The following is a 13,087-nucleotide window of genomic DNA, read 5'->3' as shown; positions in this document are numbered from 1 at the left end:
AAAAATCCTTATAGACAGACTCTCCGTTGACAGACCATGTGAAGAATCTACAGTACGGGCGAGCAGACACCAAACGTCCCCAGTGTAATCAATGAAACAGACAGCTTCTTCGACAGCTTTTGGGATGTAAACGAGTCGGACATAAATCACTAATTGCACAGTATCTGAAATATCTGTGGACTCATCAAGTGCGATGGAAAATGCAACGGAGTCCTGCACTATACTTACCGACTGTCAGTAAACCCTTTATGCGGCGACGCACAGATTACAGAGAAAGTCTGATTGCTGGAAACCGATTTACATTCGGTGGGGACAAAAAATCTGCAACGTCATTGATGCACTCATTCATGAAGTAAGCTAAACTTCAGAAAGCTGTTTTTCAGTTCTTGCCATGTCAAGTGCAATTGCGGTACGTTCAAGTGCACGTACCGCAAGGTTGTCATTGCGGTCGTTCTGAAAAACTGAAAGCAGTGTTGCATAAATTGCTACTTAATTTAGACGAGGGACATGCCGAAAAAGAGTTGTAGACCACTAGTGAAAAAATCAACTTACGTTAGATTCATCAGGTCCCGAGTAACTGCTCTTTTTAAGCTCAGAATCGGAAAATAAGCTGCACTCATCCTTGTGAAATATGCTATAATGGCGTCCAAAACCAAACATCCGCTGACCAGCAGGTATGCGACCACATATTAAGATTCTGAATTTTCATTATTGTGCACAAAGAAAACCTGATACTTCCATTCCTTTTTAAACGACGCCAAGTCTCCACTTCTCCGCTTCTTTGACTGGCAAAGCATTTCTGCTGCTCGTGATGTAACACACACTGTCTAGCGATCGCTCCTCATCAACGTTTGCGGCTAAGGCCGGTATTACACGCCACAACCAGATAGATATCGACGTGCCTCGAGCAGCGGTGTACGCTCGCGACCTGTGTGCAACTTTTGCCTGCCCCTGTCTAGAGATATTCTCCAGCCACCTAACGTGTCACTCCTACAGGGCCAGTGAAGTCAAAATTAGAATAATTACAGCACTTGCACAAGCGATGAAGCAGCGATTCCTGCTACGCTCCATATTCGATTGAAACAGGGAGAAACCCCGAGATGCGGTACCATGCTAAGCATCCTCTATCATGCATTCACAGTAGTTGCAGAGCACAGATGTAGATGTAGACAGCTCGTACCTTGGACAAAAGCCTCTACATCCCGAACGTGTAAGGCCGGTGGGTGTGTCATATCTTCGAGATGTCCATGACGTTATTTTTCGACAAGATAACGGAAGACTGCGTGTTATCTTTGCTGTCCAGAGCTTCCTCAACATAAGAGAGTGGTCTACTGTTGCTCCTGCCAGCAAGTTCGCCGGATCTCTTATCCACTGAAAAAACCTGGCATGGATTACTGATAAGATTGTGGCGCTGAGCACTATGGGACTAAACATCTGAGGTCATCAGTTCCCTAGAACTTAGAGCTACTTAAACCTAACTAACCTAAGGACGACACGCACATCCATGCCCGAGGCAGGATTCGAACCTGCGACCGTAGCGGTCGTGCGGTTCCAGACTGAAGCGCCTAGAACCGCTCAGCCACTCTGGCCGGCCACTGATAAGACTGTCACGCCACCTCTCATTACCCGCTACGGGCAATGAGCTCTGACACTTAACTGAAGCAACATGGACTGTGTACCCGTATCTATCATCCAAGCTCGGATCAGCTCCATGCCCAGTCAACTTACAACCAGTATTGTTACCAGAGACGGCTGCTCTAGATACTAATATCCGTACCATGTTTCCCCTAAAATTAGCTACAAATTTAATCACATGATGTTCCTAGCACACTGTACACTCCCAATGTCCCGTTAGTATTCGTCGGGATTCATGTCAGGGTATCTGGGTGGCCAAATCATTCGCTCGATTTGTCCAGAATAGTCTTCAAACCAGTCGCGAACAACTGTGCCCGGTAAAATGGCGCACTCTAATCCATAAAAATTCCAGCATTATTTGGGAACATGAAGTCTATGAATGGCTGCAAATGGTCTCCAGGTAGCCGAATATAACCGTTTCCAATCAATTATCGGTTCAGTTGGACCAGAGGATCCAGTTCGTTCCATGTAAACACAGCACACATCATTATGGAGGTACCATAGGCTTGTACAGTGCCTAGTTGACAATTTGGGTCCATGGTTTCGTTGGGTCTGCGCCACATTCGAACCTTACCATCAGTTCTTACCAACTGAAATCCAGAGTCATCTGACCAGACCAAGGTTTTCCAGTCGTCCAGTGACCCCCCGATACGGTCACAAGCCCAGGAGAGGCGCTGCAGGCGATGTCGCGCTGCTAGCAAAGGCGCTTGCGTCGGTCGTCTGATGCAGTGACCCATTAACGCCAGATTTCGTTGCGCAGCTCTAACGGATACGTTCGTCCTAAGTCCCACACCGATTTTTGCGGTTATTTCACGCAACGTTGCTCGTGTGTTCGCACTGACAACTCTACGCAAACGCTCCTGCTCTCGGCCGTCAAGTGAAGACTGTCAGGCACTGCGTTGCCGGGGATGAGAGGTAACGTCTAAAATTTTATATTATCGGCACGCTCTTGGCACTCTGGATCTCCGAATGAAACTTCCTAGCAGATTAAAACTGTGTGCCGGACCGAGCCTCGAACTCGGGACCTTTGCCTTTCGTGGGCAAGTGCTCTAACTAACTGAGCTACCAAAGCACGACTTACGCCCCGTCCCCAGAGCTTTACGTCTGCCAGTACCTCGTCTCCTACCCTCCAGACTTTACAGAAGCTCTCCTGCGAAAGGCAAAGGTACCGAGTTCGAGACTCGGTCTGGCACACAGTTTTAATCTTCCAGGTAGTTTAATGTTAGCGCACACTCCGATGCAGAGTGAAAATCCCATTCTTGGCTCTCGGAATATTGAATTCCCTAACGATCTCCGAAATGCAATGTCCCATGCGTCTAGCTCCAACTATCACTCTGCATTCGAAGTCTGTTAATTCCCGTCGTGCGGCCATAATCACGTCGGAAACTTTTCATATGAATCAGCTAAGTACAAAATAATAGCAGCTCCGCTAATGAGCTGCCCTTTTATACCGTCTGTGCGCGATACCACCGCCATTTTTATATGTGCACCTCGCTATCAAATAACTTTTTTCACTTCAGCATAATGCCGATGTTGTAATAACGAGGGGCCGCCGGAGTGGCCGAGCGGTTCTAGGCGCTACAGTCTGGAACCGCGCGATCGCTACGGTCGCTGGTTCGAATCCTGCCTCGGGCATGGATGTGTGTGATGTCCTTATGTTAGTTAGGTTTAAGTAGTTCTAAGTTCTAGGGGACTGATGACCTCAGCAGTTAAGTCCCATAGTGCTCAGAGCCATTTGAACCATTTTGTAATAACGAATGGCACAGATAAAAGTACCCCGTATAAAGGAAATGCTGTGAAATTACAAAACGAAGAGGTTAAATGCACTTAATCTTTATTTACAATTAGAAGTCAAAAGCACATTTATAGAAGATGTTGAAAGCGATCACATGCAACATCAATACAAAGCAGTGCTCGTCGAAGCATATTTAGATATACCCGGCGTACAGTTCGGACATGGATGGCGGCAACTTCACTGCTGATGTTGTCTTTCAGTTCCAGTACTGTGTGTCGACTTGTTTCATAGACTTTGCTCTTCAATTGTCCCCACAGGAAGAAATCAGGTGTAAGATCTGGCGAATGTGTTAGCCATAAATGTTTGCTGACTGTTCGTTCCTCAGGGAATACATCATGGACTCTTTCCAAGGATATCTTAGCTGTGTGATGTAACGGAAAGGGCCTAACAAACCATCGTTGATGTTATTCAAAAACCACGTACAGTAATCTGTTTCTCATTGTCATCCTCCCGTAACTGTTGCAGAGCCGTCACTCCATATGGCTTCAAATTAATGCATTTCAATATCCTCTGGCAACTCCTCCTACTTATATCGGCCTGTTGGGCCAATCTACGTGCAGGCGCCCGCCTCGATAGCTGAGTGGTGCCGTCACGGTAACTCTGCGTGTTCGGTCAGAGGGTTAGCTGCCCTTTGCAATAAACTGAGTGAACGGATCAACGATGAACTTGAATCGATGTCATGTGATGTCCACCCCGAACAAATGCAACGAGCCATAATGAACAAAGTAAGTGGTCAGCGCGACGGAATGCCATGCAAAGGGGCCCGGTTCGATTCTCGGCTGGGTCGGAGATTTTCTCCGCCCAGGGACTAGGTGTTGTGTTGTCTTGATCATCATCTCATCCCCATAGACACGCAAGTAGCCGATGTGGCGAGGCGTAGCGCCGTATAGCGATCCTGCCTTGGAGGCGGTTAAGTGGAAGATGTGTCTCAGAGCTGGATAGTGACAGATGGTGACGCGAGACTGGACGCGCACGTAGTTTATGTTTCAGCCGATAGAGGACAATATTGCATAGAGGGACTGTGATTTTAGTTTCGATTGTGCCCACTAGAGTGCACTAAAGTAATAGAATGTTTTTCATAAACTGTTCTAGTATTTTCATAAAGTATTATTATGTATTTTTGTGTATGTAAAATGTTATAAATGGGTTTTAGCAGTATGAATGATGCGTGGGTGTGGTTTAAGGTTAATATGAAGATAACTGTTTAACGAGTTATGTAGTAGGATTTAGTGTGGGGACATTTCGACCAAGTATGGTTATGGACAAAGGGGATTTTTGTAGAATAGTTTTGTAAAGTAAGTTTATGGTAAAGGGAAAGTTAATTCAGGTATAAATAACAATAGTAAATAACTTTATGCATAAGCAAAACTTCAGCATATTAATTACGTCAGTAAAAATTGCAGTCGTTAGGTTTACTATTTTGCGATTGGTTATTGATGAAAAGCGCGGATTGACGCGGGAGAACGTTGTTTTGCTATTGGCTGTTGAGTAAACTGACCGATGGTAAAGCAATATTCTTCGCGCGCGCCTTTCTCTGCTGGTAGAGAAGACTTAGAGTATTCTAGAGAAGAGTCGGAGCCTAGCCATGAAACTGTTCGGAAGTGTGTAGTAGTAGTTCCGATGGAAACGATAAGTTGCCCGATCCAGCAGTGTTTCATACATCAAAAGTCTGGTAAAGTGACGGCATACTTATTCCGATGGGCGTGTAGAAATTTCGGAATTTTTAAGTGAGTTTTGTGACGAGAAAAGACATAAATTCCGCGTGGCGTATTGAACAGGTCCGTGGCTAAAAACTGTGACTGCATTTGGTACCGACAGACTTAATATTTGGCGAGCATTCTCAATAAAAAACAATCAGTATTTTTGTATCTATTACGTTTTCGGGAAATGCAACACCATAAACTTGCTAACGTGAGTCAAAAAGATTGTGAGTGACTGTGTTAAGACTAGCACGGGCTTGGCAGTGATACTAGTTCAACTAAGTATTAGAATATATTGAGGACAATATTTCCAACCTTTCCATTTGTGTGAAAACTTTCTCCCGAAACGTAGATTAGTGACTTCAATTGCAGCCTGGTTCACGTCGAAGTACAGTAGGTTTCGCTCGGCTTCCCTACTGATGATATGCTGAGACAATGTTCACAGGTAGGTGCAATGTTCACCGGTAGGTGCAGGTACGTCGTAAAGGGACGGAAAGAACCGCGCCGCCGCAGTGGCGTCAACTCAGAAGACTTGCACTGGGCGACCGGTCTACCCGACGGGAGGCCCTAGCCACACGACATTTCATTTTTTTTACGTGCAGGCTTCTTTGGGCTCGGAATAATTCTTTGGCGAATGTCTGCAATAACTTCTGGGGTGCGAACTGAAGGAATTCTTTGTCGTTTCACATTTTGCACAAATTCTTAGGTGAGCCAATTTTTATATATACTTCGTATTGCTCTCTTTGCTGGCTGTCACCTATCCGGGTACCTGACCCCGAAAATTTCGTGAGTTTCCTTAATCGAACTTGATTTCACATATTCTTCCACAATTTCAATTCTTTCTTGAATCGATAAAATCATGTTGCGGACCACTAAAAGAAAGGTCTAACTTTACTGCTGAACAAACTGAAATGCTGACAGAAGAATGCTAACGATCGATTGTTGCACAAAACTGTCCATTGTTGTAGCTGTTTACCGTATATAAAAATCTGAAACACTGCATTCGCATTCAGAAGGGAGATGGGCTACTTTTAACTGCGGCACCCTTTATTTATAGTAGCAGAGTGCACCCCTCCACCTGGATAGGGGCGGGCGTGTACTGCCTGGCCGGCGAGCGGCCGGAGAATAAGGCCGCAGCGGTGGGGTAGCGGGCGCGCCGTTCGCATCTCTGTGTGGGCATTCTGACCAGGGTGCTGGCGGCGCTCTCGTCGTACTGCCGCAGATGCGGGTTTCATGCCGCACTTAGCTGGTACCCTTCGTCTCCGTTGGCCAGCCTCTCGTGAATCTTTATTCCACTGGATTCCCTTATGATACTGAGCGAGGTGGCGCAGTGGGTAGCACACTGGACTCGCATTCGGGAGGACGACGGTTCAATCCTGCGTCCGGCCATCCTGATTTAGGTTTTGCGTGATTTCCCTAAATCGCTCCACGAAAATGCCGGGATGGTTCCTTTGAAAGGGCGCGGCAGACTTCCTTCCATAATCCGATGGGACCGATGACCTCGCTGTTTGGACTCTTCACCCAAACAACACTCCAACCCCCCATCCGCTATGACGCTGTCCCATAGCCGGTTGCTCGTAAAAGGATTTTCGTTTTGTGAAAGTCAATGATGTGGTCTTCCATGATGATACGCTCTGTCATCGGTGATTTCTCTGTATGTCACAGTAGCACATGCCTGAGTTCCTCCTCGCAGCTTTTCGAAATACTGTGTTGCGTTCACCCGATGTACTGTTGGCCACATTCGAAGGCGGTGCTGTATGTTCCAGGTAAGTATGTTTTTATTTGATTTTTCGCCGAACCAAGTCACTCTTTCGTCTTCAGCGGTGGTCGGAAGACGGTTTCTACGTCACATTTTTTAAGTTGTCTCGCAAGTTTGGCTAAGAGTGGTGCGAAGTACAAAAGCGCTGTATTTCGAAACGCTGCCAGACGCACGTCAGGCATGTTCGGCTGGGATAGACAGAGAAAACAGCGATGTCAGAGCATAGCATCAGAGAAGACCACACCTTGGCGCTTCGCCTAACAAGTGACTAATGGGACAGCGTCATGAAGGAATCCTTTGGAATATACACTACTGGCCATTAAAATTGCTACACCAAAAAGGAATGCAGATGATAAACGGTATTCATTGTACAAATATATTATACTAGAACTGACATGTGATTCCATTTTCACGCAATTTGGGTCCATAGATCCTGAGAAATCAGTACCCAGAGCAACCGCCTCCGGCCGTAATAACGGCCTTGATACTCCTGGGCATTGAGTCAAACAGAGCTTGGATGGCGTGTACAGGTACAGCTGCCCAAGTAGCTTCAACACGATACCACAGTTCATCAAGAGTAGTGACTGGCGTATTGTGACGAGCCAGTTGCTCTGCCACCATTGACCAGACGTTTTCAGTTGGTGAGAGATCTGGAGAATGTGCTGTCTAGGGCAGCAGTCGAACATTTTCTGTATCCAGAAAGGCCCGTACAGGACCTGCAACATGCGGTCGTGCATTATCCTGCTGAAATTTAGGGTTTCACAGGGATCGAATGAAGGGTAGAGCCACGGGTCGTAACACATCTGAAGTGTAACGTCCACTGTTCAAAGTGCCGTCAATACGAACAAGAGGTGACCGAGACGTGTAACCAATGGCACCCCATACCATCACGCCGGGTGATGCGCCAGTATGGCGATGACGAATACACGCCTCCAATGTGCGTTAACCGCGATGTCGCCAAACACGGGTGCGACCATCATGATGCTGTAAATAGAACCTGGATTCATCCGAAAAAAATGACGTTTTGCCATTCGTGCACCCAGATTCGTCGTTGAGTACACCATCGCAGGCGCTCCTGTCTGTGATGCAGCGTCAAGGGTAACTGCAGCCATGGTCTCCGAGCTGATAGTCCATGCTGCTGCAAACGTCGAACTGTTCGTGCAGATGGTTGTTGTCTTGCAAACGTCCCCATCTGTTGACTCAGGGATCGAGACGTGGCTTCACGATCCGTTACAGCCATGCGGATAAGATACCTGTCATCTCGACTGCTAGTGATACGAGGCCGTTGGGATCCAGCACGGCGTTCCATATCACCCTCCTGAACACACCGATTCCATATTCTGCTAACAGTCATTGGATTGCGACCAACGCGAGCAGCAATGTCGCGATACGGTAAACCGCAATCGCGATAGGCTACAATCCGACCTTTACCAAAGTCGGAAACGTGATGGTACGCATTTCTCCTCCTTACACGAGGCATCACAACAACGTTTCACCAGGCAACGCCGGTCAGCTGCTGCTTGTGCATGAGAAATCGGTTGGAAACTTTCCTCATGTGAGCACGTTGTAGGTGTCGCCACCGGCCCCAGCCTTGTGTGAATGCTCTGAAAAGCTAATCATTTTCATATCCCAGCATCTTCTTCGTGTCGGCTAAATTTCGCGTCTGTAGTACGTCGCCTTCGTGGTGTAGCAATTTTAATGGGCAGTAGTGTAAGTGCGGCATGGAATATGGCGTCAGCGGCAGTGTGACGAGAGCGCGGTCGGCACCGTTCAACTGGCAAGATGTCTGAATGGCCATACGGAGATGCGAATGGCACACCCGCTACCCGTACTACCGCAGCGTCACCACTCTCCCGGGCAGCCAGCCCAACAGTACACGACTGCCCGTAGCCAGGTGGAGAGGGGCACTCTGCTAGTACACATATTACAGTATCTGCATATCTCGACACTTCGCCAGATGGTTATGACTATCGTCGAAACGTCTCGGTATTTTAACACTGTCACCCGACTGGAAGCCCGAGAGCTTTTCCCAAACAGTAGACGCTGGGAGAGCCTACATCTACATAAAATTTTATTATCTGCTGTTCATCCTGGTATTGCTGTTTTAAAGACCAGCAGTATAATTACAGTGTATTTTCATTGGCGGGCTTCGACACTATTTCCAGGTAGTTGTGTGCAGTGGGAGTAACCTGACGAACGGCGGGTCGAACGCTATGCAGGAGACGGGCGTCGGGCTGGCGTCGTCCGGCGCCTGGTTGATGACGCTGAACTGCGGCCTGAGCACCAGGTGCAGCGGCCGGTAGCGCGGGGCGCCCGCGTCCAGCGCGGCAGGGCGCATGCGCGCCTTGCGGCCGCCGCGCGCCTTGGGCTGCACCAGCGCCGTCTCGACGGTCGGCTGGCGGGCCTCCAGGTCCCACAGCGCCACCGTGCCGTCCTCGCAACCCGTCAGCAGCGCCAGCGACGGCGAAGCGTCCTCAGCCGCAGACGCCAGCTTGCCGCGGTTCGACACCTGCGGTACGACGCGAGCTTTAAATGGTAGCGCTGGCACTACTGTAGCATCTTCTACGTACGGGGACTGCACAATGCTTGACGACTGCTAAGGAACAGAGATGTTGTCGGACAGGAATAATCACAGGCAATTATGAACGACGTGAAACACAGTACGTGCGTAATAGAGGTGGAGTGGTGTATTTATTACGAAAAAGCCTACAGATTTCACAACATGGGAAAGCAAGATAACAGGCATAAATGACGTTCGTGTCAAACTCCAAACATAGGAGTCGACGTCGGATTCTCAGTAATGAATACGCCCTCCTTGGACACTAATGCACGTTTTGTACCTTTATTCGTGCCGGCTACCAAAGTATTGAGGAGTCCTTGGGGCCGGCCGGTGTGGCCGAACGGTTCCATACGCTTCAGTCTGGAACCGCGTGATCGCTACGGTCGCAGGTTCGAACCCTGCCTCGAGCATGGATGTGTGTGATACTCTCAGGTTAATTAGGTTTAAGTAGTTCTAAGTTCTAGGGTACTGATGACCTCAGGAGTTAAGTCCCATAGTGCTCAAAGCCATTTGAATTTTTTTTTTCTTTTTTAGTCTTTGGGGGATATTTTCCCATTCCTCTTTCAAAGGGGTTTTCAGTTCTTGCAGGGCTCTGACAGAGCATGTTCGTTGAAAAACACGTCTGCCAAGAGCATCTAAGGCACACGCTACGAGGTTTAGGTCCGCGGAATACATTAGTCATGCTACACGTTTAATATCTTCACTTTTCAGTATGTCCGGCACTGCAGCGGTCCTGTGTGTGTTTGGCAAGGGGATGGGCAGGGGGGAGGGGGGGGGGAAATCGTCGTCCGCAAACAGGAAATCGGAATTTACCGCATTTCCAAACAGATAGACGTGATCCAGAACAAACTTCTTGTAACAACTTTGTGCTGCGATGGCACCTCGCTCAAAGATACACAGCTGTGTTTAGGCGTTACCTACACCATAAAGCCTAGGCCATACCGATCACATGAAATGTACTGGCAGTTGCGAATATGAACCACTTCTAGCTATACAATCGAATGAAGACAATGAAAATTTGTGCCGAACCGCGACTCGAACCTGACTTTTCCGCTTTACGCGAGTGGTCGCCTTAATCGTTTCAGTTGGTTTTAAATCTAACTTAAAATCATTTCTCCTTGACATCTCCTTGTATTACACTGACGAATTTCTACTTAAACACTTGTAGCTATTGAAAAAAATACATTGTTTTTAAATGTAGTTGCATGAACAGGACTAAACAAACAATGTGTTCATTAACGAAAAAACTAATCATGTACACATATCCTGTAAAATAACTCGTTCCACATCATCTAGATAAAAGAATCGTTCAAATGAGCTATCGAACATGTAGTACTAACTAACCAAGAATTAACATTTCACTGTTATCCCTCAACGACGTAACTGATACGACGTGATCGTGAGAGGTCACTTGAGCTGATTGGATGTAAATATTGTTGAATAATCCGATCAGTATAGTTGCATCTGGTCATTAACGAGTTATCGTACGGTGTGCGTATTCTTAATGTGGTCAAACCAAGCATGTACCCTTATTGTAAACTATTTGTGTGAGATGTAGTCTGCGATACTTCCGCGAAGTACACTATGTGATCAAAAGTATCCGGACGCCCCCAAAAACACGTTTTTCATATTAAGTGTATCGTGCTGCCACCTACTCCATATCAGCGACCTCAGTAGTCACTAGACATCGTGAGAGCAGAATGGGGCCCTCCGCGGAACTCACGGACTTCGAACGTTGTCAGGTGATTGGGTGTCACTTGTGTCAACGTCTATATGCGAGATTTCCACAATCCTAAACATCCCTTGGTCCACGGTTTCCGATGTAATAATGAAGTGGAAACGTGAAGGGACACGTGCAGCACAAAAGCGTACATGTCGACCTCGTCTGTTCACTGAGACCGCCGACAGTTGAAGAGGGTCGTAATGTCTAATAGACAAACATCTATCCAGACCATGACACAGGAATTCAAAAACTGCGTCAGAATCCACTGCAAGTACTATGACAGGCGGGAGGTGAGAAAACTTGGATTTCATGTTCGAGCGGCTCCTCATAAGCCACAAATCACGCCGGTAAATGCCAAATGACGCCTCGCTTGATGTAAAAAGCGTACACATTGGACGATTGAACAGTGGAAACTGTCATCAAGGCTAAGGGTGGGCCAATCCCATATTGAATTCCAGCATTACCGAAGGAGGGCGCCACGAACTTGTAAGTCAATTTCAGCCAGGTGTCCGGATACTTTTGATCACTTAGTGTATATCCATCAAGAAGAAGGCCTAGAACTGGAGCAGGTGTTCTAGTTCAGAATCACAAAAATAGTTCAAATGACTCTAAGCACTATGGGACATAAGATCTGAGGTCATCAGCCCCTAGACTTAGAACTACTTAAACATAACTAACCTAAGGACATCACACACATCCATGCCCGAGGCAGGATTCGAACCTACGACCGTACCAGCAGCGCGGTTCCGGACTGAAGCGCCTAGAACCGCTCGGCCACAGCGGCCGGCTCAGAATCCCACAAAACACCGACGCTTGTGGATGAGAGCAGTGGTGGAAGACGTACGACATGGTAGAGAGAACAAAATAAGGTAGATCAATCTTCAGCACCCGGATGGGGCGAAAGTCTGATGAGTGGTCAAACTGATCATCCGCAGATACCAGGGTGTGGAAGACATTCGGCAGTGATAAGAGTGAATTATTCTATTTAAGATGCAATTTTCAGGTGAAGGGTAAACTGTCCTGTCTTCTCCAGCAGGTGTATATTTGTGTGTATGTGTGTGTGTGTGTGTGTGTGTGTGTGTGTGTGTGTGTGTGTGTGTGTGTGATTAACATGGTAATAGACGCCGAGAAATAAGGCTATGTATCCTGAAGTTCATTGTATTTTCAATCCTTGTAAATAATAGTAAGTAGTAAAAATACGTTTTCAAATTCACCGAAAGAGTTTTATAAAAATTCCAGTTTTAGAACCTTGCACCTTCTTCAACAAATTTCTGTGGACGCCCGGGGAGATGAGATCAGTGCAATCAGATGAAGAAAATGATCAGTATTTTTTGTTCTTGGTGTCGTCTATTTCGATCCGTTCATGACGTAGGCCAAGTTGGTACTTCTGATTTGTGTACATTTGTTAGCAGGAAGACAATATAGTTATTTTATTACTATTATATTATTGTCGTGAAATGTTTCTGTTTATGTGGATCATACCTGGTGTACTACGTGTAACTACGGACCACTGTTCATGGCACGGGGTGACAGTACGTGAAGTATTTGTGTATGCTAGTCCTTCACTGTTCTGTGCACGTGGGTCACCGGATCATATTTTTGTGCGCTCACGAATGGGATGGGTACTCTCAGAGTCATTTTCCCCTATTTGTTGTTGTTGCTGAGGTGTCATGATGTAAATACGAGTTTCCATGAGTTACTACCGGAAGCCGTTCTGTCACGTTCCGCAGCATGTAAGGCTACTCGCCTTGTACCACCTGGCTGCAAATGCAACAATGGTGTCTCGTTTGGACGGAGTCAGTCTTTCAGCTGTTTCATTTTACCCTAGCTGCAACTACACTGGCCAATGATTACTGCAGTCACGACGCGCAAGGCGACTTCGCTACCCTTTTCAATCCCCCTGTCCCCTGCTTTC

At 47.0% G+C, this 13,087-nt stretch overlaps 1 protein-coding gene across 1 annotated transcript in view; it reads right to left on the bottom strand.

The window, feature by feature from the left end:
• LOC126484831 (dynein axonemal intermediate chain 3-like) overlaps positions 1 to 13,087 on the bottom strand; it is a 167,717-nt gene that overhangs the window by 28,785 nt on the left and 125,845 nt on the right. The window contains exon 4 of the mRNA XM_050108462.1: positions 9,252 to 9,398. Within this exon, the coding sequence (XP_049964419.1) occupies positions 9,252 to 9,398 (147 nt within the window). The remainder of the gene's footprint in view (positions 1 to 9,251; positions 9,399 to 13,087) is intronic.

Source organism: Schistocerca serialis, chromosome 1, assembly GCF_023864345.2.
Source record: "Schistocerca serialis cubense isolate TAMUIC-IGC-003099 chromosome 1, iqSchSeri2.2, whole genome shotgun sequence".
Taxonomy (NCBI): Eukaryota; Metazoa; Arthropoda; class Insecta; order Orthoptera; family Acrididae; genus Schistocerca; species Schistocerca serialis.
Note: the sequence above shows the minus strand (reverse complement) of the source record. Positions and strands in the feature narration are given on the sequence as shown.